Below are 23,410 nucleotides of genomic sequence, written 5' to 3'. Positions count from 1 at the left end.
GCCTAGTGGAAGAGCTGGGGATGAAGGCTGCCACAGATCCTTGCCGGGCCATCATCTCTGGGTCTCACGGCCTGACTAGCTCGCTAGTGGAGGATCATCTCGAATTTTGGCCCACCGGCCTGAGCTCTGTAGCTTTGGCATAATACCACAGAGTTATCATATCTTCAGCACCCAACAGCACCCCCCAAGGAATCCCCCAAAGTGAGAAGTGATATCCCACCCTCAATCACTCGGCAGCCCAGGCTGCAACGAAATCTGTAAGTTTCAGTGCTGATTGGAGAAGACGGGAGATATCCCAGATGATCCCGGAGATCCGCCCTCGTTCGCAAGCTTTTCTCGAAGAGGGAATTGAAATCCGCATCTTGCGTGGCATTCCGCGTCGCACCCCCGATCCCGATTCCGAGTTGTATCCGGGGCAAGGACTGTCGTCAGTCGCCGGAACATCTCTGGGCACGGCCTCTCGATCCCGGGGGAACCACCACAAGTCCCGTGGAATCCCACTTACCGCCAGTACGGATATGGCACGGCTTTCAAGAGATATGAGACGTCTTAGCTAGTTAGTCTGGTTTAAAGATTGATAACGAGCACAGATTCGAGACCGGTCGATACCAAACAGTTATCTACCATGGAACTACCATGGGAAGAACAAATCAGAGGGGAGAAATTGGGCCCCTAGGGCAGCAAGACACGCGGATCCGCCGGCCGGGCCACCCGTAGGAATGGCGATCCGTCAATCATCTAAACTCTCTTGACAGCCCCATCAGCAAGTCATACCAAGGGCATGGCGGTAGGTAGTCGGCAAAACGGTGAAGGCAGAGAGGCAGCCTTTGGCGGAAAACAGCGGTTTTGGGCGGATCAGAAAAAGCAAAGCTGAGTCCTGGACTGCAGATGATCTCTTCACTAGTTTTTGGTGCTGAACCGAAAACTCGAATGATTCTGTGAGACAGAAGACACTGTGACACTTTTTCATCCTCTCACACTAAGCCCTAATATGAAACTGTGAGAGGAAATGCTTGCTACCCAAGCCCGTAGATCACATCGGCTAGACTAGGGTTTGTGCAGTCCGTATTGGTCACGAGGGATGCAATCACTAGGAACCAAGGGCCAAGATCCTCGAAGCACATCCAGACTGCCCCCGCTTCCAGCTTGGGCCAAACTCTAATGAGGTTCTGTAGGGTACGCTACAAATTACCCCATGCTTCCAGACATCCCCAGTCAACTTCTGGATATCCCATGCAGCGACCCACGACGCCCATGCCTTATCAAACGGCACAGAAAACTTGTAATACTCTGTTTCCTATCCGTAATGGCGACATCTGAACGCAGGGCAAGGGAAAGCTTCGTCGCCACTCGCAACAACGGAGCCCCCGCAGATGTCGGGCTGCATGCCACACCTTCACCGGAATGACGAGAACTGAAATGATCTCCAATGCTTTGTCTTGAGCAGCCCTGGATGTCCAGGGGGTTTTCGCTCTGAGCTTGGACCATCTCCCAAGGATCCAACGACGATGCTACACTGCGGCACGACTATTTTGGTCTAGACACTGAAAGGCATCCTGCAAGCCTGACCGAGGATTTTCCACCTACATAATGAAAGCTTCACGCTAAAAGATGCGATGATGCCCCTTCTCTAAAGTATGGGTGTCAACGGATACGATTCAGCTACTAGGCCGAATCTCCTTCAGACCGCTACCTTCCTGATCTTTCTATTTGACGGTGTCATTTACAGACACACGCCCCCAATCCAAGCTAAAAAGTCACCTTGCCGTTTACGCATCTCTCTGCATCTTCAAGTCGCAACTTCTTCAACAAACGACGTACGCTTTGATTCCACTTCCATCATACCGGTGTAGTCTATCACAGAACTCCAGGTTATGGGCTTCGCCAATGCGCGCTTATAACATCCACTCACCTTAGTTCGTTATTAGACGAACCGTCGGAGCCGAAACTCGGAAACAATCAACCCGAAAGAGGTGTCTCCCTCTGTTTAACTGGCCAGCCAACCTTCACCATCAGCAACCCAGAGGCATTGCCCGCGAGGAAAATGGAAATCACTGAACTTGTCAACAACAAGGAGCGCTTCCGTCGCTTCTACTGCAGTTGGAAGACCTGCGAGAAGGTAATGTCTATTGCTTCCCGGAACCCTCAGTGCGACCAGAAGGTTATCAATCTCTGAAGAGTATTATACTTACCTACGTATTCCCACAGGGATTCAACCGCAAGTCGGACCTTATCAGACATTTCCGAATCCATACCAATGAGCGGCCGTATCCATGCCCAGCACCTGGCTGCGAGAGGAGTTTCATCCAAAGAAGTGCATTGACTGTACACCTCCGTACGCACACTGGTGAAAAGCCATACGAGTGCCAATATCCTGGATGCTATAAACGGTTCGCAGATGTGAGTGAATCTTTGACATAATCAAGAATGGAATTTTGACTCTAACAATCTCAAGTCGTCGAGTTTCTCGCGTCATCGTCGGGTGCATTTAGGCAAGCGTCCGTATACATGCGCTGTTGAAACCTGTCGTAAGAGGTGAGTAATAACCTTCGACTTCCGCAACCATATGGACTCCAGCTAATAGAGAATCAGTTTCTGTCGCAAGGTGGCTTTGATTCAACATCACAAGATCTACCACGATTCGACGTCCGGGGAGGAATCCGACGCGTCTTTGGAGGAACTTACCAACACTTCGAAAGACGACAGCCCCATGACGAGTCCGATTTCAATGCCAGAGCATGTTAATAACGATACGACGAGCCCCACGCAAACGATAGCGGACCGTCAATCTTCCCCTGACTACATGCATCACACGACACGCCAGCTCAATAAATCGAATGAGCTGTTTTACGAGAGCCAAGCCAGTGAGCAATTGGCATTCCCGACCATCCAACCGGAATACGAGTACGAAGAGCCACAGGGCTTCTATCAGGACCCTCTCTACTCGAGCTGCAATGAGGATGTCGTATATCAACGGCCAAATCCCTCCTGGAACTTCTATCCGTCTCCCCAGTACTCAACCTGCGGGTGCAACCCACATCCAGCAAATGTACCTTGGAGTCCGGCGGTCTTGGCTGGCAACGCAGAGGTCGGCAACGGGACTGGATACCTGCTTGCGCAAGATCACGCGCCTTCCATGGTCGGCTTCCCTCCAGCTATTATACCACGCCATGCCCAGAATATTCAGGAGGCGGAGTGGCCGAGAGGTCAGGTGTGGTACAACGACGGGATGCAAATGTCTCCCGAGTTTGGCCCGACCAGAATGACAGACTCTTACAGATTCGACTGAATCATACATAATAATTCGCGAGCCAGTCACGCATGGGTTTTTGGTCGGTGGTCATAGCACAAAGTGCGCTGCTTTTCACACACTTGATTTATATGAGCGAACTGTTCCATCTTAGAGCACAAATCTATCTATGTAATAATCGAAAAAGCAACAAAAGAATACAAAGAATCATATACGCGAACCGGTCTATCTCTTTGCGCCTTAACGTGATGTCAGAATTCCATTCAAACTCGGCTGATCTTGAAGCCGCCTGGAACCCTGTACTGGAAGAAGCCCTCGGGGTCATACTCCTCCGCAACTTTTCGGATGTGCTCCACATTGGCTTTTCCGTAACTTCCAATTGCATCTTGCCTAGAGTCCGCATAGGGAAGGTATCTGAGCTCAGTGTCGCTACCAACTGACTTTGAGAAGTCTTCAATTCTCTTGTTTGCGGCTGCAACGTGCTGATAAACCCGCGGGAAGAGCTCTTCGCTGTTTGATCCTAGTAGAGTCACTCCCATGACGAAAAGAACCTTGTTGCGCGAGTCTCGCTCGAGTCCGAGCATGTTGCCCCCCTTCTGCACGCCAATATCGGCAAAGTATGACGGGATTGGCTGGAAGTCGAGAATCGTGGTAAAGTTCTTTGGTCCGAGGAGAGCCTTCATGTCTGCGACGAGGCCCTCATGCTGTTCGATGCAGTACCGCAGGACTCTTGGATCGTTAACTGCGGTCAAAGCCCCAGCTCCAGCGTTTCTAGGAGGAAAATCATCAGCAAATCTTGAATTCGTATCAATGTGACTAGACGTATCCTGATCATTCAACTCACCGATTCTTGCCGGACAGCGCGGTACTGTTAGCAGCCTCGACAAGCGTCACCGACTTCTCCATAGTCGGTGCTGACGTCGGGATGCGGTCGAAGGCGTCGAATGCTGTACTGTTGGCCTTGTTCATGGTGTTGACCTTAGTCGCCCTCCAAATGCTGGCTTCGGTTTCTGGATCGTAAGTGACGACAAGGAGCACCGCATTGTCCTGGAACGACCGGTCCAAATCGGCGAAACGAGCAACCGCATCCACGAGCTCACCGGCGTGCTCTCGGCTAAAGGTCTTCGTCTCCATGTGCAAGTTCTCAGCCGGAAACGCTGCGAGATCGAAGCGAGTGACGATACCGAAGTTGCTGCTGCCTCCCTTCAGAGCCCGCCATAGGTCCGAATTAGCCGACGCGTTGGCATTGACGATCTCCCCGCTCGCTAGGACCACCTCGTAGTTGACGACACTGTCACAGGCGAAGCCCGTACGCCCCGTGTACCACGAGATGCCACCGCCGAGAAGAAGTCCACCCACGCCTACGACAGATTCTCTTCCGCCCGTCACTAAGACTTCGTCCTTTTCTAACGCGGCGTACACAGCACCCCATCTCGCCCCGGTCCCGACGTGTGCGACGTTGGTAGCTGCGTCGTACGTGGTGGTGTTGAGGTGGGTCAAGTCGATGGTCACACCGTCGACAATGTTGTTCTGATTATCACCCCCGTGTCCGCCGCTGCGGATGGCCACATGCCAGTCTCCGGCACCATCACCGGCGGATTGAAGAGCGGTAAGAGTTTTGGAGACCTCAGCGGCGGTGCTCGGAAGAACGAAGCACCAAGGCTGTTTTCGGGTGGAGATAGCGTAAGAGCCGTTCTGAACGAGGGTTTGGTAGAGGGGAGAAGACGGAAAGTGAATGACGTGGGATAAGTTGGCGGCCACGAGGGCGTCACACTAAACACAGATTAGTCGAGGATGATCGGGGTGCTTTACTTGGGGAAGGGTTGCGGACTGCAGGGAAGCCAGAGGGGCCTTGGGTGCCGTTATTCGCCATCATTTGTTGCCCTTGCGCACCGCTAAACAGCAGTAGCAGTGTGGCAGTCGCAATGCCTGCTGACGATAGGGATAGGTGAGAAAGCATCATGATGAGTTCGAGAGCTTCTGGTATAAGAGGTTTGATTAAGGTGGAGTGAAGTTTGCTGTAAGTTGCATGAAGGCTTTCTTGTCCCAACTTACGGGAGAATGCTTTCTATTTATGACGATTCTATTAGTCTTGTGTCAATCCGAAATTGATATTGCCACCTACAATGTTATGGAGGAGGATCATCGTGAGCTTGCACAGCCATCTAGCAAGTTGGGATCTGCGCCCTGGACTGGTGAGCTAATCGCTCAAAAGGCCGTGATGATATATTGGCGCTATGAGTAGCCTTAGAGGAAAGATATGCTTTGATGCTTTCGAAATACCTCGACAAGCATCATATTCAAGTTATGTGTAGAAGGGCATTTTTACGCGTAATTTTGTTACTAGCTCACAACTAGCTCTTACTGCCACGTGCATTTAGGCTACATAGGCTTGAGGCTTTGTGCAGATCAAGAGAACTGAAGACTATTAAAGCTTACGTGCATCATCTAGTCTGCGGACTAACGTGTAGTTTACTCATCGTAGGCTCTTTCTACGACTATGATGCCAAGCTAGCTTTTCTTGAAGCCTGTAGTACTACAGGGTCTAGACGCAATCCTTCAGGATCCAAGAACGCCCCACGCCAAGCCTGCGAATTTACGCGTATTTCTAGAAGAGCACTTCACGAACCATTGCCAACGTCCGAAACACATAGAGAGAAAGAAATATTTCCTGATATCGAATATCGATAGAATGAGCTTCGGAATGTCTTCATATATAGAAAATTACCCACGTGCGCGCGTTATATGTAGAACTCGGCACTAGGCTATGGTGAGGCTTAACGAAATACGCGTATTTTTGTACACTCAATCCATCGTATTGCAGAGACGTTCAGCAGAAGTAGTCAAGTCAAGGCTGTTCCCCCAGTCTCGGAACTAAAACCTCTTTAGAAAAAAAAGAGGCGACAAGAATAGGATTAATGGAGCTGTTGCGGAGGATCCAGTAGCTGCGTCGCCATAAGCGGCCGAACAAATTGCCGACATCATCCATTTATGATTTGTGACCTCATAAAAAGTACAACGTCCTCACATGGATGGACTTTATTCGCCTTAGTCCTCCCTACGCGTCTCAAAAACGTCCCCGATCCTCATAATCTTCAGCCTATCCCAGTCCAGAAATTGCGCATTATCCTTCCGCAACCTCTCCTCGACCTCCCCAGAGTTGGTCACATCGAAAAACGCTTGCGCCGCCTCCTCATTCTTGAACCCAATTTCTACCACTGCGTCAGGCTCCTCTCCGGTGCTTTTCCCGATGAGGACAGTTGGCTCGTCCTTTGGCGATCGTTCAATGTACCGTCTCGAGTGCAGGGAGGGGAAACGGGATCCGGTGAGTTCTCGGGTGAGGGGTATGTGTATGTACTCGTAGTGATCTCTGAACTCAGCGTGTGTGATATCCTTTTTGCGGTAGAGAAAGAGGACCAGGCGATAATCCATTTTTTCGATGGTGATAGAAGAACAAATGGGCTGGGTGTGACGATCTCTAGGATTGATGTACCATGGGAATTGTATCCTATGCGACGTTGAGGTCTAAGGAAGATGTTGTTCAGTCAAAGGCTAGTTAGGCGGGACGAGAGGTCACTTGAGGACAGCGCTGAAGTTTAAAATAACGTCGATGGCACACAGTACACTCAAGGGTCCAGCTTGTTCTCGGTCCGAACACTGTCAGGTCCGAAGAACCACCAGGGCCTGTCGACACGTAGCTGAGAAGAGAATTTTCAACATCCAGGACCACAACTTTTTGGACAATAATTCAGATTCTCCTTACTCATTTGTCTTTCCAAAAGCTTGATTCTATCTGACGCCTCATCCAGCCGGCAAATATATACACCGTGGTCACTGCTTTGCCACGAGTCGCTCAAGGAATAAGCTTTCCAGGCATGCCGTGATCCGAGTCAGTGGCCGACGCACATTCTCGACATTGTAGTTTTGCTATCAAACATATCCACATCGTATGAAAAAGACTGTATCGTAGTTACTATCGAGTTTGAAGTATTATATGACATATGAGGTCATTGGACGCTTAATTTATACGAATGGTCAACAAGGACCTGGTACCGTAACTCCGAATCTGGTAATATGCAACGCCCTCATTAATCTTCCAAGCCAGATCTATACCAACGCCATTACTTTAAAGACAAGCCACAAAGATTTAGTTACGGTTGTTGACAGGAGGAACCTCAACGGAGGCGGGGTCGCCCTTCTCGATATCCTCGGCAACCTTCTTAGCAGAACCCTTGTTGCCGACGCTGTTGAGCCACTTGTCGAGCTTGTACTGATCGACGGCGCGGAAGCCGTTCACAGCAGGGGGCAGGACCTTGGTGCACTCGGTGAGCTGGTTGATATTGTTGACTCCCAGAAGAGAGAGGCGGATGTATTCACGAGCGTAGTCCTATCAGGCAAGCCATGTTAATACCCTACTTCTAGCGCACAAGTTACAGGGGGAGATCATCGTACCTCGTTCCAGTGGTGCTGTCCGCCGGGGCCAGCAAACTCCTTGAACTCCTTGGCCGTCTCGGGGTGCTGGGAGATGGCAATGTCGCTGGGGAACTTGAACACGCGAGGCGGCGAGTTGGAGCTGAGCGTCTCCTTGTAGTAGAGCACGTCCCACACGCCGGGTGTGCTGTCCTGGGGGTCACCAGCGCGGGTGGTGTTGACAAAGTTCTGCTGACTGGTGGTGTGCGCGCCGAGCAGGGCGACGAGACCGTGCGGGCCGATGGTCTTGTCGCGGAAGAGCTGGATGAGCTGGTCGGCCGGCTGGAAGGGGCTCGGGAGGAGGCCGTCGGGGGAGCCGTTGGCGCTGTCCTTGCGGCCGACGTAGGACTTGATGCGCGGGCCGAGAGGGCAGACTACTGTTGCGACATTTGCACCCATCTATTTGTATGCTTGGTTAGCAATGATCTGCTTCACAGTAAGGAAGTATGTTGTTGATCAGTGTCTGGGAACGTACCTGGATGAAGTCGCCCATGCCAATGTCCCAGCCCATGCCCTTATACTTGCCGTATAACTCCTTGAACTTGACAGCAACATCCTGCAGACCGCGGTTCTCGAAGCGGTCAATCTCTCCAGGGGCAAGAAGGATACTGCCATCAGCGCCCCCACCCTGTGACGCCGTAGCCTTGGACCACGTTCCGGCGTCGTGGAAGCCGAGGCGGACGGCGGCGCGGGCCAGACCCGTGCAGCGGCCCGACTTGCCGGCCATGAACTGGTACATGTCGTCGGCTACGTAGCGCCAGACGCAGCAGGTATCCTTTTTGCACTTGTCCGAAGTCAGGTCGGGGACCTTGCTGTATCTGTCGTTGGACTCTGGGTCGCCTTTGCCCTGAAGCATCCTCTTGATGTCCTTGCCGACGGGGGTGAGGTCCTTGTCTTTGAGGGTGACGAGGTCACCGAGGAGCTCGTTGGAGTCGCCGGCGTCGCTTTTGCGGGCCATGATTTCGGCCATTTGCTCGCCCATGCCTGGGTAGCCCATGGTCCCTGGGAGAGACACTAGGGCTAGGGAGGTGGCGAGGACGGATGTGAGATGCATGATGATGATGATGATGAAAGTTTCTTGGATATCGACGGAAGCGAATGTGCTGAATTAGAGAATGGAATTGAAGTTGAAATAGCGAATGACAATGACACTAACGGTCGTTGGAAAGAAGGGAAAGGGATAGAGAGGAAATGACTTGATGGAGAGGAGATGATGCTGGAGATGGAAGCCGGACATCATGGCCTTATATCATCTTCGTTCGTTTCTTGGCAAGGAGCCATTCATCATAGCATGGTCTGCCAGAACTAGGCTTGTCCAGCTTTCTTCCATGAGGCTCCCGGACGTTTACTCTCTCCAAAAGAGGGCTCGCCTTCTTAGCGTGCATGGCTCCTTCGGGACAAGCCCTCTGGTGTGAGAGTCTAAACAGATACCGACAACCTCTAGTCAGATCTCACGACACGAGTAGCTCGATGCCTCGGATCCCGGGTACCTGTCGTCAACTCTCCAGACGCCTGCGCTGCTGTGCCAGCTTGGTCCTGTGGCGTGTGATACTCAGCCCTTTGGGAGGAGGATCGAGGGAACAGAAAAGCATGCCACCCCGGACTTGAAGACGGGACAACGAAGGAACAAGAAACGCGATGCCTAGCATTTCTTAGGCCTAGCCTTGGGCCTCGGACGGCCCATCAGTGATCACCACCGCACCGTCCGCCACCGGCATCAGCAGATATTCCTCGATAATCATTCGCCGAAAAGGTGGTCGGTCTGACGGCACAGGGGAGGGAACCAGAGGACTGGAATAAGGACACCCACCCATGCACCGGAGCTGTAATGCACGCTAAGCCGGCTCTAACAATAGACTCACATACATGTGGCATATGGAAAAAGCATCTACAAGTACAGATGCGGTGCGCCCCACCCCGAGGTGTAAGTCCGTGGTCCCCGCGTCCACCGGCCGTGTCACGGTGCGCAGACTCGCCGGTGACAGGGGGCGTTGACCTCTCGTATCGCATGGCACTAGACACAATGGGAAACGCCATGCCAAGAACGACGGTGTGGGATTGGATGGTGAACGTTTAAGCTTCTTGTGTTGGTACACGGCGCCAAAACAGAAAGACGGAGCTAGATCGCCAGGGCAAAAGGGGCCTTTCCTTGTACTGCGTACTCTGGAAGAGCTAAGAGAAGGAAGAACAAGCTTGAAGAGAAAGAAGGTTGTTCGTGAAAGCCGTCAGACCATGGCAGAAACAAGCTAGGCACGACAGTAACAGACAGACCCGAGAGGCCGTTGCCTAGGCTGCGATGGGCGGTGCGTCGCGACTCGCGTGGCGCCGTCCGCTGAGCCAAGATCAACAGCTTGCTGGACTTGGTTTCCCAGGGCCGCTCGGTGTTGTCGTCTCGCTCTTACCCATTCATTCCTTCTCCTTTCCCGCTTGACGCTATTGAGCGCCGCAAATGCGCTGGCAGGTCGGTCTGCGGTTCTTCGATCCTTACCTTTACCTTTCTCCTGATTGGGACGAGGTCCCTGAAGAGGCGATATCCGATGTTGGTCGGTGAACCGACCGCTCGGATGAAAATGTCAGTTCTGCACATATACGAGCATCTGCAAGTCGCCCATCGTTATATGCTCAATACCCCTCTCTCCATCCCCCACTGGCTGGGTGAGAGGGATTGAGCACTGAACAGAATGAGGCACCTGAGAGTCTGTGTTTCTTTCCTTCTCGTCGGTCGCCCGAGTTTTTGGCCTGGTGCTACCGCGCCACGAGGGAATCGATGCCTCCCATCCATCAAATCCAGCACAGAAGCTTCCAGAGCACGGTGCCTCATGCTTGTTCAACCACTGCTGCGGCCCTGCGAAGGATCAAGCACGATTTCGGACGAGCCTTCATGCCCCCCCCCCCCCCCTTTTCCATCATATCGCGAGCCTTGTCGACGCAGGTACCGCTGCTGGCTTGAGTTCAGCTTGTTTGACTGGCGTTCGTTTCTATGCCGACCCGGTCTCGAGTTTGTTTTCACTTCAATCCAACCAGGTACGAGAGAGCTGTGTTCGTCTCTGAAGGATTCGTTTACGAGGGAACTTTCAAACGCAGTAGCGATGAAATTCAACACTCATGCGAACCATGGGATTCTGAGTTGTTCGGATGAATGAAGTCTGGCCATGTTCATCAGAAGACATGAGAGGAGGGGAAAGAAAGGAAGTTTTGGTCAACTGGAAGAATGTGTCCCAATCGGGCCTGACCTATTTTCAGCTGTGGCGCACGGCAGTCCAGCCGCACCGTTTCCTGCTGACTTTGCCTTCATCTCATTACATAAGGTAAGAAAAAGGTCACTCATTCATATTGAGTCGCCGCCCTCATCTAAACTCATTCGCTCACATCTTCTCTCCCATCTTCAGCCCACTGAGTGAGATAAGCTTACTTTTTTGACCCCAAGAATTAATCCTGCAGAGTGCTGCATATGCTGAGATGCGCTGGGAACCTAGCTATTGGGACGCATTGGCTTGGCTGCAGACGCAGCATCTCGAGCTGCGTCGCCGGACCATGGAGACTAACTAAGCCCCCCTTTTCTCACTGCCAAGCCCGCTACTATTGATCTTGCTAACTCGTTAGAGAGAATGAATGAGTTCAGCTGTCTAAAAGTCTCATGACAGACAGTTGACACTTGGGAGATCAGAGGCAAAATCTTTTACTGGAATGGTGACTGGAAAGTTTTGGGATACATTAGACTTCTAGACTTGGAGACTTTCTTTGGGGTCGCATTCATCGGCATCTGGAGAATGAAGCAAAAACACACCTCAACCCCGGCGTCGATCACGGGCAGGTTACATCCTTCTTTCACCCAACCCATGAAGCTAGGCTGCATTTGGTCAATGCAAAGTAGGTGAGTTACAGGTGGCGGTCAGCATCGGTGTCAGGGGCCAAGCAGGCCGGGCCATAAATGCAATATTGGGTTGGGAGCTTTCAGGTCAGGTCGGGTCAGGAAATATTCGTATTATCCCATTCGTACCGTTATTGACACATAGAAGAAGAAGAGCTGCTCAGTCTAGCCCAAGTACAAACAAGGGGAGGCGGCCAATGAGTTGGACCCCCCATGCCAAAAACAAAATTCATTACCAACCAAAAACTTTTCCTTTTTTTGCGGTTCGATGACAATCCGGGAATCTTCAGCTTCTTCATTCCTCATCGTCCTCCTCAGCAGCAGCCCCCTTCTTGGCCTTCGCCGCGGCAACCCACTCCTGCGCCTTGGCCATCACCTTGTCCCGGCCCTTGGGGCTGATCTTCTCCTCCCAGTCGGCCCACCTCTTGAACCACTTCATCGCCTTCTTGGGCTTCAGGCCCTTGGCCTTGGTACCCCTCTCAAACACATCCCGGATCGCCGTGGCGTCCGGCTCCACGGCCGCGATCTCGAGGTCCGCCAGCTGGTTCCACAGGTCGAACCGCTTCGGCCACGTCGCCAGGATTGTCTCGAACGTTGTGCGGCCGCGCTCCGCGTCGCCGTTGGGCGACTTGAACTCGAGGGCGCCAAAAGAGGCCATCAGCTGCGCTGTGTGACGCTCCTCGAGGGCTTGAGTCGCGCGGGGTAGGAGGGCACGCGCGCGGTCGGGCTCGTTCATCGTCACGTGGAGGAAGTGGGCGTAGTTCTCCCACACCTTTGGTGACTTTGACTTGAACTTGGCGACCAGTGATTGGAAGACATCATCCGCTTGCTGTATGGATGTGTTAGTAACGTTTGACTTGAATGGGCTATTGGCACTGCTTACCTTGAGCTTTCCGGACTGAATGTAGATGCTGGCCAAACGCTCGTGAACCTCCTGCTCGTCGTTGTACTGGCAGGCGCGCTTGAAGACCTCCTCGGTGGAAGCCTTGGTGCCGTAAGCAACCTCCAAGTTGAGGTAGGCGATCCAGACGTTGAGCTTCTCAGTCTGCTCCCGGATGTTGATCGTTTTGATGGCACGTTCAGCAGTCTCGCGAGCCTTCGACAGCTCGCTGACCTTCATCTGCAGAGCCATATACTCGATCCACAGCTGGGATGAGTCGGGCTGACCCAGCAGGAGACGCTCGTAGTCGGTGGCGGTTTGCGGTCCGTGGGCATCAAGATCGGCTGTACGATCAATCTGGATTTCGCCACCCTTCTTCTTCTCCTTCTTTTCCGTCGTCTTTGACTTCTTTGATTTGGCCTTTGACTCGTTTTCTGAGTCGTCAAACGCGTCGCCAGTCCAGTCGTACTTGCCAGAGCTGAGACCCTTGCTAGCCGTTGCGTCTTCGTCCATATCCACGTCGCTGTCCTCATCCTCCTCTTCGTCGCCGTCTTCGTACTCTTCGTCTTCCTCATCGGACTCCTCAAAGTTGTCGGTACCGCGGATGGCAAGTTGAGCGCCGCCATCTCCCATCTCAACGTCAGAGTCCTCATCGCTCTCGAGATCAGCACCTCCGTCGACGTCCTCCATGTCGCTGTCCTCGTCGAAATAGCTAGGCTTCAAACCGAATGTGATGCGTCTCTTCTCCTCATCTACTGAGAGAATCTTGGCCTTTACCACATCGCCCTCGTTGTAAAGCTTGCGGGCATCCTCAACAGGCTTCTCAGCCATCTGACTGCGATGGCACAGGCCGCTGACGTTGAGAGAGTTATCCACCACGATGAACGCACCAAACTCCTCGACCTTGCGAACCTTTCCGGTGACGACCTGGCCTTCCTTGACGTCCTTGTACGTCACAGGGGGAGTGTAGACGTTCTCAACCACAGAGGCCTTGAGACTAAGCTCGACTTGGCTGGTAGCGGCGTCGACGTTGATCACTCGGCCCTTCACCAGTTGATCAACTTGGAAGTTGCCCTTCCAGTCTTTGATGTAACGATCAGACAAGTTGCCGATCTTGACCAAAGCAGAGACGGTACCTCCAAGTTGCACAAAGACACCCTTGTCAGTCACGTTTTTCACAAAACCACGGATAATGTCTCCAGAGGCGATCTGAGACACCCGGGTGATTTCACGATCCGCGATAGGAGATGTGGAACTGAGGATGCGGGAGGGTCTGGTTGACAATCTTAGTCTCTTGTCGCTCTTGTCAACCTCCACCACGGAGACGCGGATGATTTCGCCCTTGTTGTACTTGAGCGTGTTGGCTTGGTCGTAGTCATCACAAAGATCGACCAAGTGAACCGGTCCAGAAACAGACTCGCTAAGCTTGATCATGACGGAGCGATCGTTGATCTTGGTCACTCTTCCGGGGAGAGCCACGTTCCTCTTGAGGGAGTCCCAAGTGACCTCAGTGGAGCCGGTGGATGATCGAGCTGACAGGTCCAGGTGTCCCTTCTCAGCATCGACCGAGACTACGCGCACCTTGAGAGCAGAACCAATGGGGAAGTGCTTCTCAAGATTGCCAGCATGAGAGAGGTCGTCGGAAACGTCCATGATGCCGATCCTGCCGCGAACCGTAGGTGAGATGTTTACCCACAAGCAGTTCTTGCCGTGGTTGTTGACAAAGGCGACGTGGGAAGAGCCAACCTTGATCGTGTCGTAGGAAAGAAGTTCGACGTCCTCGGTCTCCAGGTCGCTCCCCTTGGCGGAGAATTCGATGACGGAGTGTGTGGAACGGTGGGAGAAAGGCAGGAAACGGTAATTCTTGGAATCGTGAATACCGATAGCACGCACGCGGATGATCTCGTTCGCCTTGACCTTTTGCAGAGGGTTCTTGCGATTGGTGATGTCCTCCCACTTGTCAAAGAACTGTGAAACGTCGATACGGCCCTGAATGTTGTCGGCAACCCTGACGTTCAGCTGCGTGTTCTTGACGGACGTGACCTGGGCATTGAGAATAGTGCCGAGTGCGACATCGTCGACTGTCTTGATGCTGTCGTCGACAGAGTTAATGGCTGACTCTGATACCGTGGGAGCAGGCCCATCCGCCGAGGCTGGTGCAACAATGATGCGGTTCTGCTCGGGGTTGGAGGACACAATCTTGACCTCGATGCTCTGGTGCTTGCGCATGCCGAATGCCTCCTTGTCTTGCACATCCTTTGGCAACTTGCTCTTGGGGAGGATGGCGGTGACATTGCCACCAAATTGAACGTAAACGGCGTGAGGACCAATCTCCCGGACATAGGCGGGCGCAACGGCACCGGAAGTCGCATCCTCAACGCTTGTCAGAAGCTTGCCGTTCTTGCTGGCTTCAATGAAGCTGGGCTTCTGGGTAAGGATAACAGCACGTCTCAGCTCGTTCTTGTCCAAAACCATGAGATCCGTAAGAGTGTTGCCGACATTAATGCGCTTAAGAGCGGCCTGGGTCTTGCTAGCAGACTTATCCGAGAGGTGACCAGTGCGGATGATGGCCTTGAGACCACTCTCCTCAAGATCGACGTAGACCTCATCTTCCGTCTTCTGGCTGACCTTGGCAGAGACGATGTCGCCGACCTTCAGTGCCTTGAGCGCTGCCTGCTTATCGAGACCGAAAGCCGAAGGGTCCTTGCATGAAACAATCATCCTGCGGTCCTCGGGGGTCACGCTGAGGACGTGAACACTGACAACCTGGCCGGTGCGGAAGTGATCTCTAGGGTCCTTGATGTAGGCCTCGCTCATCTGTGACACTGGCAGGAACCCTCTGACACCGCCAAAGAACTCGAGCTGGGCACCGGCGGATGTAATCTCAGTGATTGTTCCCGGAGTCTGCAGACCGACCTGAACCTCCTCGAGGTTCTTAATGATCGGTGCATCTGAGTTGACCAAAGTCTTCTTTAAGGTAAGGCGAAGCTGGCGCTTTCGTGGACGCACTGAAAGCACTCTCGCCTTGACAGTGGCCCCCTCCCTGAACTTCTTCTCGGGGTGCTGGAGCTTAACATCGGCGAAATGTGATTCATGCACGTAACCACTGATGCCCTCAGCCAGCTTCACGATCAAGCCACTAATGCCGTTCTCGCCGATAATGACCTTCTCGATCTTGCCAGAAACGACCTCTCCAACGGGAACATCCTCAAGGCGGATGAAAGGCTGGTCAAGGATGGTTTGCTCAAATGACAGCAAGAACATGGCATCCAGAGGGCTGTATCCGACGACTCTGCCGCGGTGTGTTGAGCCAACCTTGTGAGGGCCACTGCCTTCGTACAGTGCGTCGACCTTGCCATCCTTGACGCGAGAAATGTGAACGAAACCGGAAATGCCAGGAACCCCAGTGTCAACGTAGAGACCGATCTCAGGCTCGACATGGCGCACAGTGCACTCCTCCACAAATGAAGCAATGGGAAGTAGGTCAAGAGGAGCCTTGGCTCTGCTGCCTTTGCCGGACAACTTGGGCTGTAGAGAGACGATGTGCGGTAGTAGAGACATACCGAGCTTGGGCTCTCGCGCAGCAGGGAAGTTGCAAATAATTCTGGCCTTGACGCGGCTGCCCACTTTGTACTTGGCTTCCAAGTCAACTCCATCGGGACCAACACCTGAGTGAATCAAATCGGCGGTAACCGGCAAGTGGCCAAGGAGCTTTCCCTGCAGACCTCTGCTAGTCACCTCGGTGAGCAGAACATCGGCCAAGGAACCAGGCAAGAAGGAGTTGATTGTCGGAGCGCTCGATGCCACGAGGGAGGTGTTGCCCAGCTTCAGAGGATCGGTTGAGAGCTGGACAATGATGCCTGTAACGGCCTTCACGACGCACAGGCAGACGGCGCCTGGTCGCAAGCTTGCCTCATCCATGTCGGGACCGACTTCCTTCTTAGCCAAGAAACCCTTCAGATCACCCTCAATACCCAAGTCCATCTCGTAACCGTGATCCTGAACGCTGGTGACTGATGCCATAAGGGTTGTGTATCCGACGACCTCGTCACTAGAAATGCCAGTGTTGGCATCGGTAGGCCGAAGGGAGAGCTCGATGCGGCGTTTGGGCTTGCCGATGCCGGACTCGTCTGCGGTCGACTGAACTTGTGCGCGAACGTACTGGCCGACCTTGAACATGGACTTGAGGTCAATGCCCTCATCGTCTTCGTCCTCCTCGTCGTCTTCGCTTTCGTCGGCAGCGTCTTTCTCGAGCTTGGAGTTAATTGTGTCCGAGATCGCAGCGATCGAGACGGTTCCTGTAAGGTTGTTCGGCAGCGCGATTGTCAGTTGAACCGGGTCGATATGGCTAATCTGACCAAGCACCAAAGAGCCCTTCACCAATCGCTTTTTACTGTGTTAGCTACGTTTGCTCCAATGGGGACAGAAATGCCATACCTTGAAGTTGAGACCCTCAATCTTGACTGCATCCTCATCTCTTGCAGGTTTTGTATCCTTGGTATCCTTTGCTTTCCTTCTCTTCTCTTTCTTTGCCTTTCCCTTGACATTCGTGTCGAACAATTCGGCCTCTTCCTTTGCGGCGTCTGCCTTTGCCTCCATGGTGATCTGCTTCTGCTCGAGGGGTGTAAGAACACTTCCGCCTCCACGGGGGAACAAAGGCTCTTCGTCCTTGAGCAGTGCTGAGACTGCGGGAGCCCGGGGTGCAGGAGCATCTTCAGTCGTCTTCCTGTCCTTCTTGTCCTTGCTGGGCGTATCGCGCTTCGACGGCCGAGAGACCTTGGAGGCCTTTGCTGCTTTTGACGGAGGAGTACCGCCGGGGGCATCCTTTCGCTTGAGAGAGCTCATGGTTGTGGTTGTGTCCGAAAGTCAGTTGCAATCGCTTGCAACAGTCCTGGACTCGATATTGAGATCGGAGAGGAAAGGAAAAAAAAAAGGCACAGGGACCTTTCTTTGCGAATACTCCACTCAAAACATTTTTTTCGCCTTTGGGCGCGGGATGCAAGGCGATAACGATAACGATAAGATGGAATGGCTTATCGGGCCCTCCACCAAAAAGCGGGCGACTGCAGGTGGGTGCAGGGGGGAATGATCATCAACAAAATGGAAGCCGAGGTGGCGGCCACCAGCGGGACAGGTACCTACCTTAATGTGCCTTATCTAATCAGCAGGGTGTCATTTGGAGGGGTTGGCCGCCTGCATCCGCCGCCAGACCACTCGACCCAAAGTACCATACTGTAAAGAGTACCTGAGTAGCGCCAGGTTCCGCCTAGACAGTGATCCCAGGTCGACCGCCAAACGTGGGCGCCACCATCCCAGGCAACTCATTCAACAACAACGGCCAGTTGCTGTCATCTTCCTACCAGCCTCCGACACTGATTTCTCAAAACGAATATGCGGCAGATTGACTTTCAATCTGTTCGCCCAAATTTCCCCCACGACTAAACCTTTCCTCCGCCATGTCTCCTCGAAAGCGCCAGCGTACCACTCCATCTGCGCCGAGCTCATCGAGCCCACCGCCTGCGGCAATTGCCCCTGCGATTCCAACGTCGGCTACGTCACAGGTCACGGCCGTCTCAGAACCCGCGAACCGCCCGACGCGAGAGATGCCTCTGATGAGGGATAGAAGCGGCAGCGAGACGAAGAACACACCCCAGAACTCACAGAAACAGGTAGGTTTTCTATTACAGTGCACTGCAGGTTGTTGGGGCGCAAAGACTAAATTCAAGATGCAGGTCCGCAAAGCGCGCAGTTGGTACGGCTCTTGGCCACGCGTCCCAAAGACTTCCGCATCGACTCAACTGGCACGGGAAACCATCTTCGGAGGCACTTCGAAGCCCTCCAGTATTCCCGATTTTCGAAGATTTGACACCAAGAAGAGCATTGACTCGGCGAGTTTCGACGGCCCAGCCGATTCATCAGCATCATTACCACAGATACCCGAGGACGGCGCTGCGACGCCGGAAGGAGACGCAACGATCAAGAAGGACGGTGGTAGTGCTGCTAAAGCGCAGGCTCCATCGACAGAGACTAGTAAGGTAGTAGAGGGAATACCAGCGAAAGTCGACGATACGAGCAAGGCAATAGAAGAACCCCAAGCGCAAGGCGTCGAGCCACCGGCAGCAGCATCAAGTTGGTTTGGGTGGCTAGCACGGGCCCCAGTAACAGAAATACAGTCCTTCACGCCCGTCGAAGAGACACCAAAGGAGGCAGATCCTTTACCAGCGCCAGAGCCCCAGCAAGTACCACCAGCCGAGACACCATCCGCTGAGGCTCCCGCCGAAAACGCAGGGCCGAACCCGCCCTCATCGACAAACTCTTGGTTTGGCTTCTGGTACTCGAACGCTCCTGCGACAGAGAACCCTCCAGACTCAGATACCCCAAAGCCAACCGAAAGCACCGAGATGCCAAAGGCAGCCGAGGAGCCGGCGAAGCAGCCCGAAGACGTTGTCATGGAGGACGCACCACCACCAAAGCCAGAATCTGCTAAGACACCCTCAGCCGGTTCCACCTGGGCGTTCTGGTCTAGAGACACTCGCCCGAAAGCTGAAGGGAGCAAAAGCCAGACAGCACAGCCAGAATCAGGCGAGCTTGCGATCATTGGTCAGGGATCAGAAGCGCACCCAGAGCACACGGGAATCAGCGTCGAACAAGCACAATCAGACCAAGCAACGAAAGACGGGAAGAATGCCAAGAGCTCCAAAGACGCAAAGTCGTCCAAAAGTACCAAGGCGGGTACCGCGTCCGCACCATCAACGTTTGGAAGAAAAAGTAAGAGAAACCGACCTCAATCGATGGACCTAGACATACCATCTAGACCGGGGACACCGAATCGGCCGGAATCTGTGGCCTCATCGAAGGCTTCTTTGGCGGAAACGACACCCAAAGAACCACCCCTTAAACCAGGCACACCAAAGACTAGCCCAAGCCAAGAAACACTTTCGAAAGCGACACCTCCGAATCTGCTCTTGCCATCATTTGGGAGTACCTATCGGATGAAAGACAACCCATCCATCATAAAACAAATCACCTCCCTGTTGCTTCGCACGCAGCAGCCCCCGGCGAATCATGTTTATAAGGTAAAGGAAACGCCAAAGATCAGGAAAGCTATCGCGATTGGCGTACACGGACTTTTCCCAGCGATGTACCTAAGACCCATGGTCGGCCAACCGACAGGAACATCATTACGATTTGCAAACCTCGGCGCTGAAGCCATCAGGAGATGGACTGATGCCCACGGATGTCCCGACTGCGAAATTGAAAAGGTCGCTTTGGAGGGTGACGGCAAGATTGCGGACAGAGTAGACAACTTGTGGAAGCTTCTTCTTAACTGGATCGAGCACATTCGCAACGCTGATCTCATTTTGGTCGCCAGTCACTCTCAAGGTGTGCCAGTAGGAGTCATGCTCTTGGCGAAGTTGATAGATCTGGGTATTATAACGAATGCCAAAATCGGCGTATGCGCAATGGGTGAGTCCTTGACAGTACTTTTCAGACACCCCGATCTAAGAACGATAACTGACGTGCGCAGCCGGAGTCTCGTTGGGTCCGTTCCCGGACTACAAGTCAAGTATGGGAATCCTTATGGGAGCCGCCAATGAGTTGTGGGAATTCTCAAACCCAGACAGCGAAATTTCGAAGAGATACGAGCACTCGCTCAAAGAAGTCCTCAAGTACGGTGCAAGAATCACATATATCGGCAGCATTGACGACCAGCTCGTGCCGATGGAGTCAGCAATCTACTCACCAGCATCTCATCCTTACATCTACCGCGCTGTGTTCATCGACGGCCGCATCCACGCGCCAGACTTGTGAGTGAATTTGCTGCCCTGCCATTCCATGCACACCACTAACACATTCACACAGCATCGCCCACCTCGTTGGTTTCGCCCTCAAACTCCGCAACCTAGGCGTGTCAGACCATGGACTGATAAGAGAACTCTCGACGCCGCTCGCAGGCAGCCTCTACTCGGGGGAAGGCCACTCGCGCCTCTACTACGACGACCAAGTCTACGACCTCGCACTCACCCACGCACTCGAGACGTCCGACGTCCGACCCAACGTGCCCGCCACCGTCGCCCATCGTCGCGACTCAACAGGTGCCGGAGCCGGGGCCTCTGTCGCGAACCCAAACCCTTACCATCTGCCCTGGATCATGCGCGGCCTGCTGGAGGAGGACTTTGTCCGTACGGAGCTGTCGTCTGAGACGGAGGAGCTGCTGAGGCAGTTTGATGACTGGAAGCCTGTTACGAAGGCACTCAAGGATGTCAAGTATCGGCTTGAGGCGATTCGATCGAAGCTTTGAAGACGATGGCGCGACTTGAGCATACACCTTGGGACTGAGATAGAACCCCTGATCTCGACACTATTGTCTATCCCTCACTTTCCTTTTCTTTGTCTTTTTTTGGGAGGAGTTTAGCGGCTACGTCCTGATTATATGGATTCATCGGCGTTTCTTACCTTGCTTTGAGGGAAAGAAAGACGTATACCTACTTAGACCTAACACACATCTACGATTATTACACGGTGGGTGGGTGTCCTTACAATACAACAACACAAATACAGATCTTACAATGTACACAAATTCAATACACTATTCAAAAATTCAGTTCCCGTTTTCATTCCCCATATTATTTCAAGGTATTATATGATGTTTTACTAGATAATCAACTTTGTCACTAGATTCTAGTCACCGAGCGGGATAAGACTTTTCTGTTTGATGAAAAAAAAAAGGGGGATACTTTTTCTACACTGCTGCTGAGAGAACACATCCTGTGTCCTTGAGGATAGCCAGCCATTAAATATTTTTTACACTTCAGCCCAACAATCCTTCCAAACTTGTCGAGTATTCTTCTGTCTCTTTCTCTTCTATGATACAAATCATGGCCACTTTCTATGCCATCTCTCTATCCCAACACAGCCCACATTCGCTACAATCTATCGAGACAAAACATCCTCTAGGACCGTTTACCGCTTGCCCAACTGCCAATCGTAAATCGTATTCTGAATCGCCTCCCACTCGATAGTATGCGTACTGACACCATGCGCCTGGGCCTCCTGCAACACGACCGTCGGCGCACCGCTGCCCTTGCCGGGGTTCTCGACCAGCCCGCCGGCGACGATACGCGCCACGCGCCGGAGGTCCTCGACCGTCAACGCCTCAATCTTGCGACACATGTCCGTGACGGGGATCTTGCGCCCGTGGACCTGCACCTGCCTGCCGAGATCCTCGAGCTCCACCATACGGCTCTCGAGATTCATGAGCAGGCTCGAGCGGAGCTGGTTCTTGGCGCGGTTGACTTCCGCTGCCTTGAGGGCGGAGAAGCCCGTGTCGAGGGTGAGGGCGCGGAGCTCGCGGCACATGACGTCGAGCATGCTCGCCGTGCGGCCGGGGATGCAGCTGGCGGAGATGCCAAAGAGGCCGGAGTCGGTGTAGGAGTGGTTGAAGGCGACGCAGGATTCCACCCAGCCGTGCTGGTTGAGGACGTTTGTGTAGAGGCGGGAGTACATTCCCTTTCCAGGGCCGCCGGCGGAGAAGGAACCGCCGCCGCCGAGGAGGGTCTGCAGGGTCGCGAGGGCGTAGATGTCGTCTGAGGAGATGGGGAGACCCTCGAAGGCGAGGTGGATGTGGGTGAAGGTCGGGAGGTTCGGGTTCAGGGACGGGGGTTGGGGCGGGAGGGAGAGGAAGCCGCCGGTGTAGTGGGCTGGCGAGTTGATGCCGTAGAGCTGCGATGCGCTGCCGATCTGGACGGAGGCATTGGTTGGTGCTGAAGTGGAGAGGTTCTTGAAGAAGGGTACTTTGGAAAGGAGTTTTGAAGGTTGTTGGACGGGGGAGGAAGAGGCTGAGGTGGAGGCGGAAGCGTCTGTAGATTCTGAGGCCGCGGAGCCGATGGAGGTCTCTGAGCCTGTCCTTGAGAGCGTGGGTTCTTGGTAGGAGGGCTGCATGTCGCCAAAGTAGTGCTCCGCCAACTTGACCGCCTCTGTGTGCTCGACACCCGCAAACGCAACGACAATACGCTCAGGACGGTAGAACAAATCTCTGTACCGCTTGATCGTCTCCCTCGAGATGCTGCCGAGGCGCTCCTCCGGGCACAGCAGGGGGTTGCCGAGTGTGTTGTCCTTGAAGGCTGCTGTATGGACGAGCTCGGGCAGAATAAGCTCCGGCTTGCTCCAAATCTCCTTGATCTCGTACTCTGCGGTGCCGAGCTGTTCGAGCACTTCGTCCTCAGTGAGCTTCGGGTCGCGAATCGTTTCGGCGAGCAGCCCAATCGTTGTCGGCACGGCGCCGTTGAACGTCGCCGCCTGGTACATCATGCTCTCTCTTGAGCTCGCGCACTGGATGTTGCCGCCGAGGGCCTCGACCGACTCGAGCATGTCGTCTGCGCTGCGGCTGCCCGTTGACTTAAAGGCCAACCTGTCCATGATGTGGCTGACGCCCCGCAGGCCGGCATCCTCGTACCGGGAGCCAGCATCAACGTAAACGCCTACGCCGGAGAAGGAACCCGGTAAAGCTTCAGAAGCAACGCGCAGGCCATTTGGGAGGGTAGTGATGGCATCGAGTTCTGTCGGCTCTTTAGGGATGGCTTCGATGATCGTCGCGAGTCCCCGGCGGGAGGAGGGCGTAGAGGTAGAGGGGCGGAAACCGGTAGTAAGACGGGGGGTTGTCGAAGCGACCGCGCGCCGCGGGAGACGCGTCGCTAATGATCGAAGCATCGTGTGTGAGGTCTTTGATGTGTACACCGGGTGATCGGTCGGCTTATGTGCGATCAATGGTGGTCCCTGGCGGTCGTTGGTTGATGGTGCACGATGGCGAGGCTATGGAAAAGTTCGGTGCTCACGGGAGTTGACGCATCCAATTCTTGGTGCTCCTTATCGCCTTATCGTCCCGGTACAGTCGGTCTTTGTGGGGTATCGCACTTGGCCAATTAAATTGCAGACGATG

General features: G+C 53.6%; 7 protein-coding genes across 7 annotated transcripts; 2 read left to right on the top strand and 5 right to left on the bottom strand.

The window, feature by feature from the left end:
• Positions 1-2,044: 2,044 nt before the first annotated feature.
• On the top strand, positions 2,045-3,289 carry CCOS01_01922 (zinc finger protein; the record flags this gene model as incomplete). The annotated part of the gene is made up of 3 exons (XM_060450114.1): positions 2,045-2,119; positions 2,456-2,535; positions 2,593-3,289. 3 exons carry the CDS (start codon positions 2,045-2,047, stop codon positions 3,287-3,289), a joined length of 852 nt encoding a protein of 283 aa, XP_060318764.1.
• A 224-nt stretch (positions 3,290-3,513) lies between these two features.
• On the bottom strand, positions 3,514-5,396 carry CCOS01_01921 (FAD binding domain-containing protein; the record flags this gene model as incomplete). The annotated part of the gene is made up of 5 exons (XM_060450113.1): positions 3,514-4,021; positions 4,095-5,023; positions 5,082-5,230; positions 5,306-5,318; positions 5,376-5,396. The coding sequence occupies 5 exons, from the start codon at positions 5,394-5,396 to the stop codon at positions 3,514-3,516; spliced, it is 1,620 nt and encodes a 539-aa protein (XP_060318763.1).
• A 902-nt stretch (positions 5,397-6,298) lies between these two features.
• CCOS01_01920 (HypE protein) lies at positions 6,299-6,682 on the bottom strand (the record flags this gene model as incomplete). Its single annotated transcript, XM_060450112.1, has 1 exon — positions 6,299-6,682. One exon carries the CDS (start codon positions 6,680-6,682, stop codon positions 6,299-6,301), a length of 384 nt encoding a protein of 127 aa, XP_060318762.1.
• A 715-nt stretch (positions 6,683-7,397) lies between these two features.
• CCOS01_01919 (peroxidase) lies at positions 7,398-8,774 on the bottom strand (the record flags this gene model as incomplete). The annotated part of the gene is made up of 3 exons (XM_060450111.1): positions 7,398-7,637; positions 7,703-8,119; positions 8,196-8,774. 3 exons carry the CDS (start codon positions 8,772-8,774, stop codon positions 7,398-7,400), a joined length of 1,236 nt encoding a protein of 411 aa, XP_060318761.1.
• Positions 8,775-11,886: 3,112 nt separating this feature from the next.
• CCOS01_01918 (S1 RNA binding domain-containing protein) lies at positions 11,887-17,316 on the bottom strand (the record flags this gene model as incomplete). Its single annotated transcript, XM_060450110.1, has 3 exons — positions 11,887-12,420; positions 12,475-16,857; positions 16,909-17,316. The coding sequence occupies 3 exons, from the start codon at positions 17,314-17,316 to the stop codon at positions 11,887-11,889; spliced, it is 5,325 nt and encodes a 1,774-aa protein (XP_060318760.1).
• A 611-nt stretch (positions 17,317-17,927) lies between these two features.
• On the top strand, positions 17,928-20,773 carry CCOS01_01917 (uncharacterized protein; the record flags this gene model as incomplete). Its single annotated transcript, XM_060450109.1, has 4 exons — positions 17,928-18,140; positions 18,204-19,938; positions 20,000-20,279; positions 20,335-20,773. 4 exons carry the CDS (start codon positions 17,928-17,930, stop codon positions 20,771-20,773), a joined length of 2,667 nt encoding a protein of 888 aa, XP_060318759.1.
• A 662-nt stretch (positions 20,774-21,435) lies between these two features.
• Positions 21,436-23,181, bottom strand: CCOS01_01916 (insulinase; the record flags this gene model as incomplete). The annotated part of the gene is made up of 1 exon (XM_060450108.1): positions 21,436-23,181. One exon carries the CDS (start codon positions 23,179-23,181, stop codon positions 21,436-21,438), a length of 1,746 nt encoding a protein of 581 aa, XP_060318758.1.
• Between the last annotated feature and the right edge of the window lie 229 nt (positions 23,182-23,410).

Source organism: Colletotrichum costaricense (genome assembly GCF_030867565.1).
Source record: "Colletotrichum costaricense strain IMI 309622 chromosome Unknown Scaffold_2.1, whole genome shotgun sequence".
Taxonomy (NCBI): Eukaryota; Fungi; Ascomycota; class Sordariomycetes; order Glomerellales; family Glomerellaceae; genus Colletotrichum; species Colletotrichum costaricense.
The sequence above is the reverse complement of the archived record's forward strand: the minus strand, read 5'-3'. Positions and strand labels throughout refer to the sequence as shown.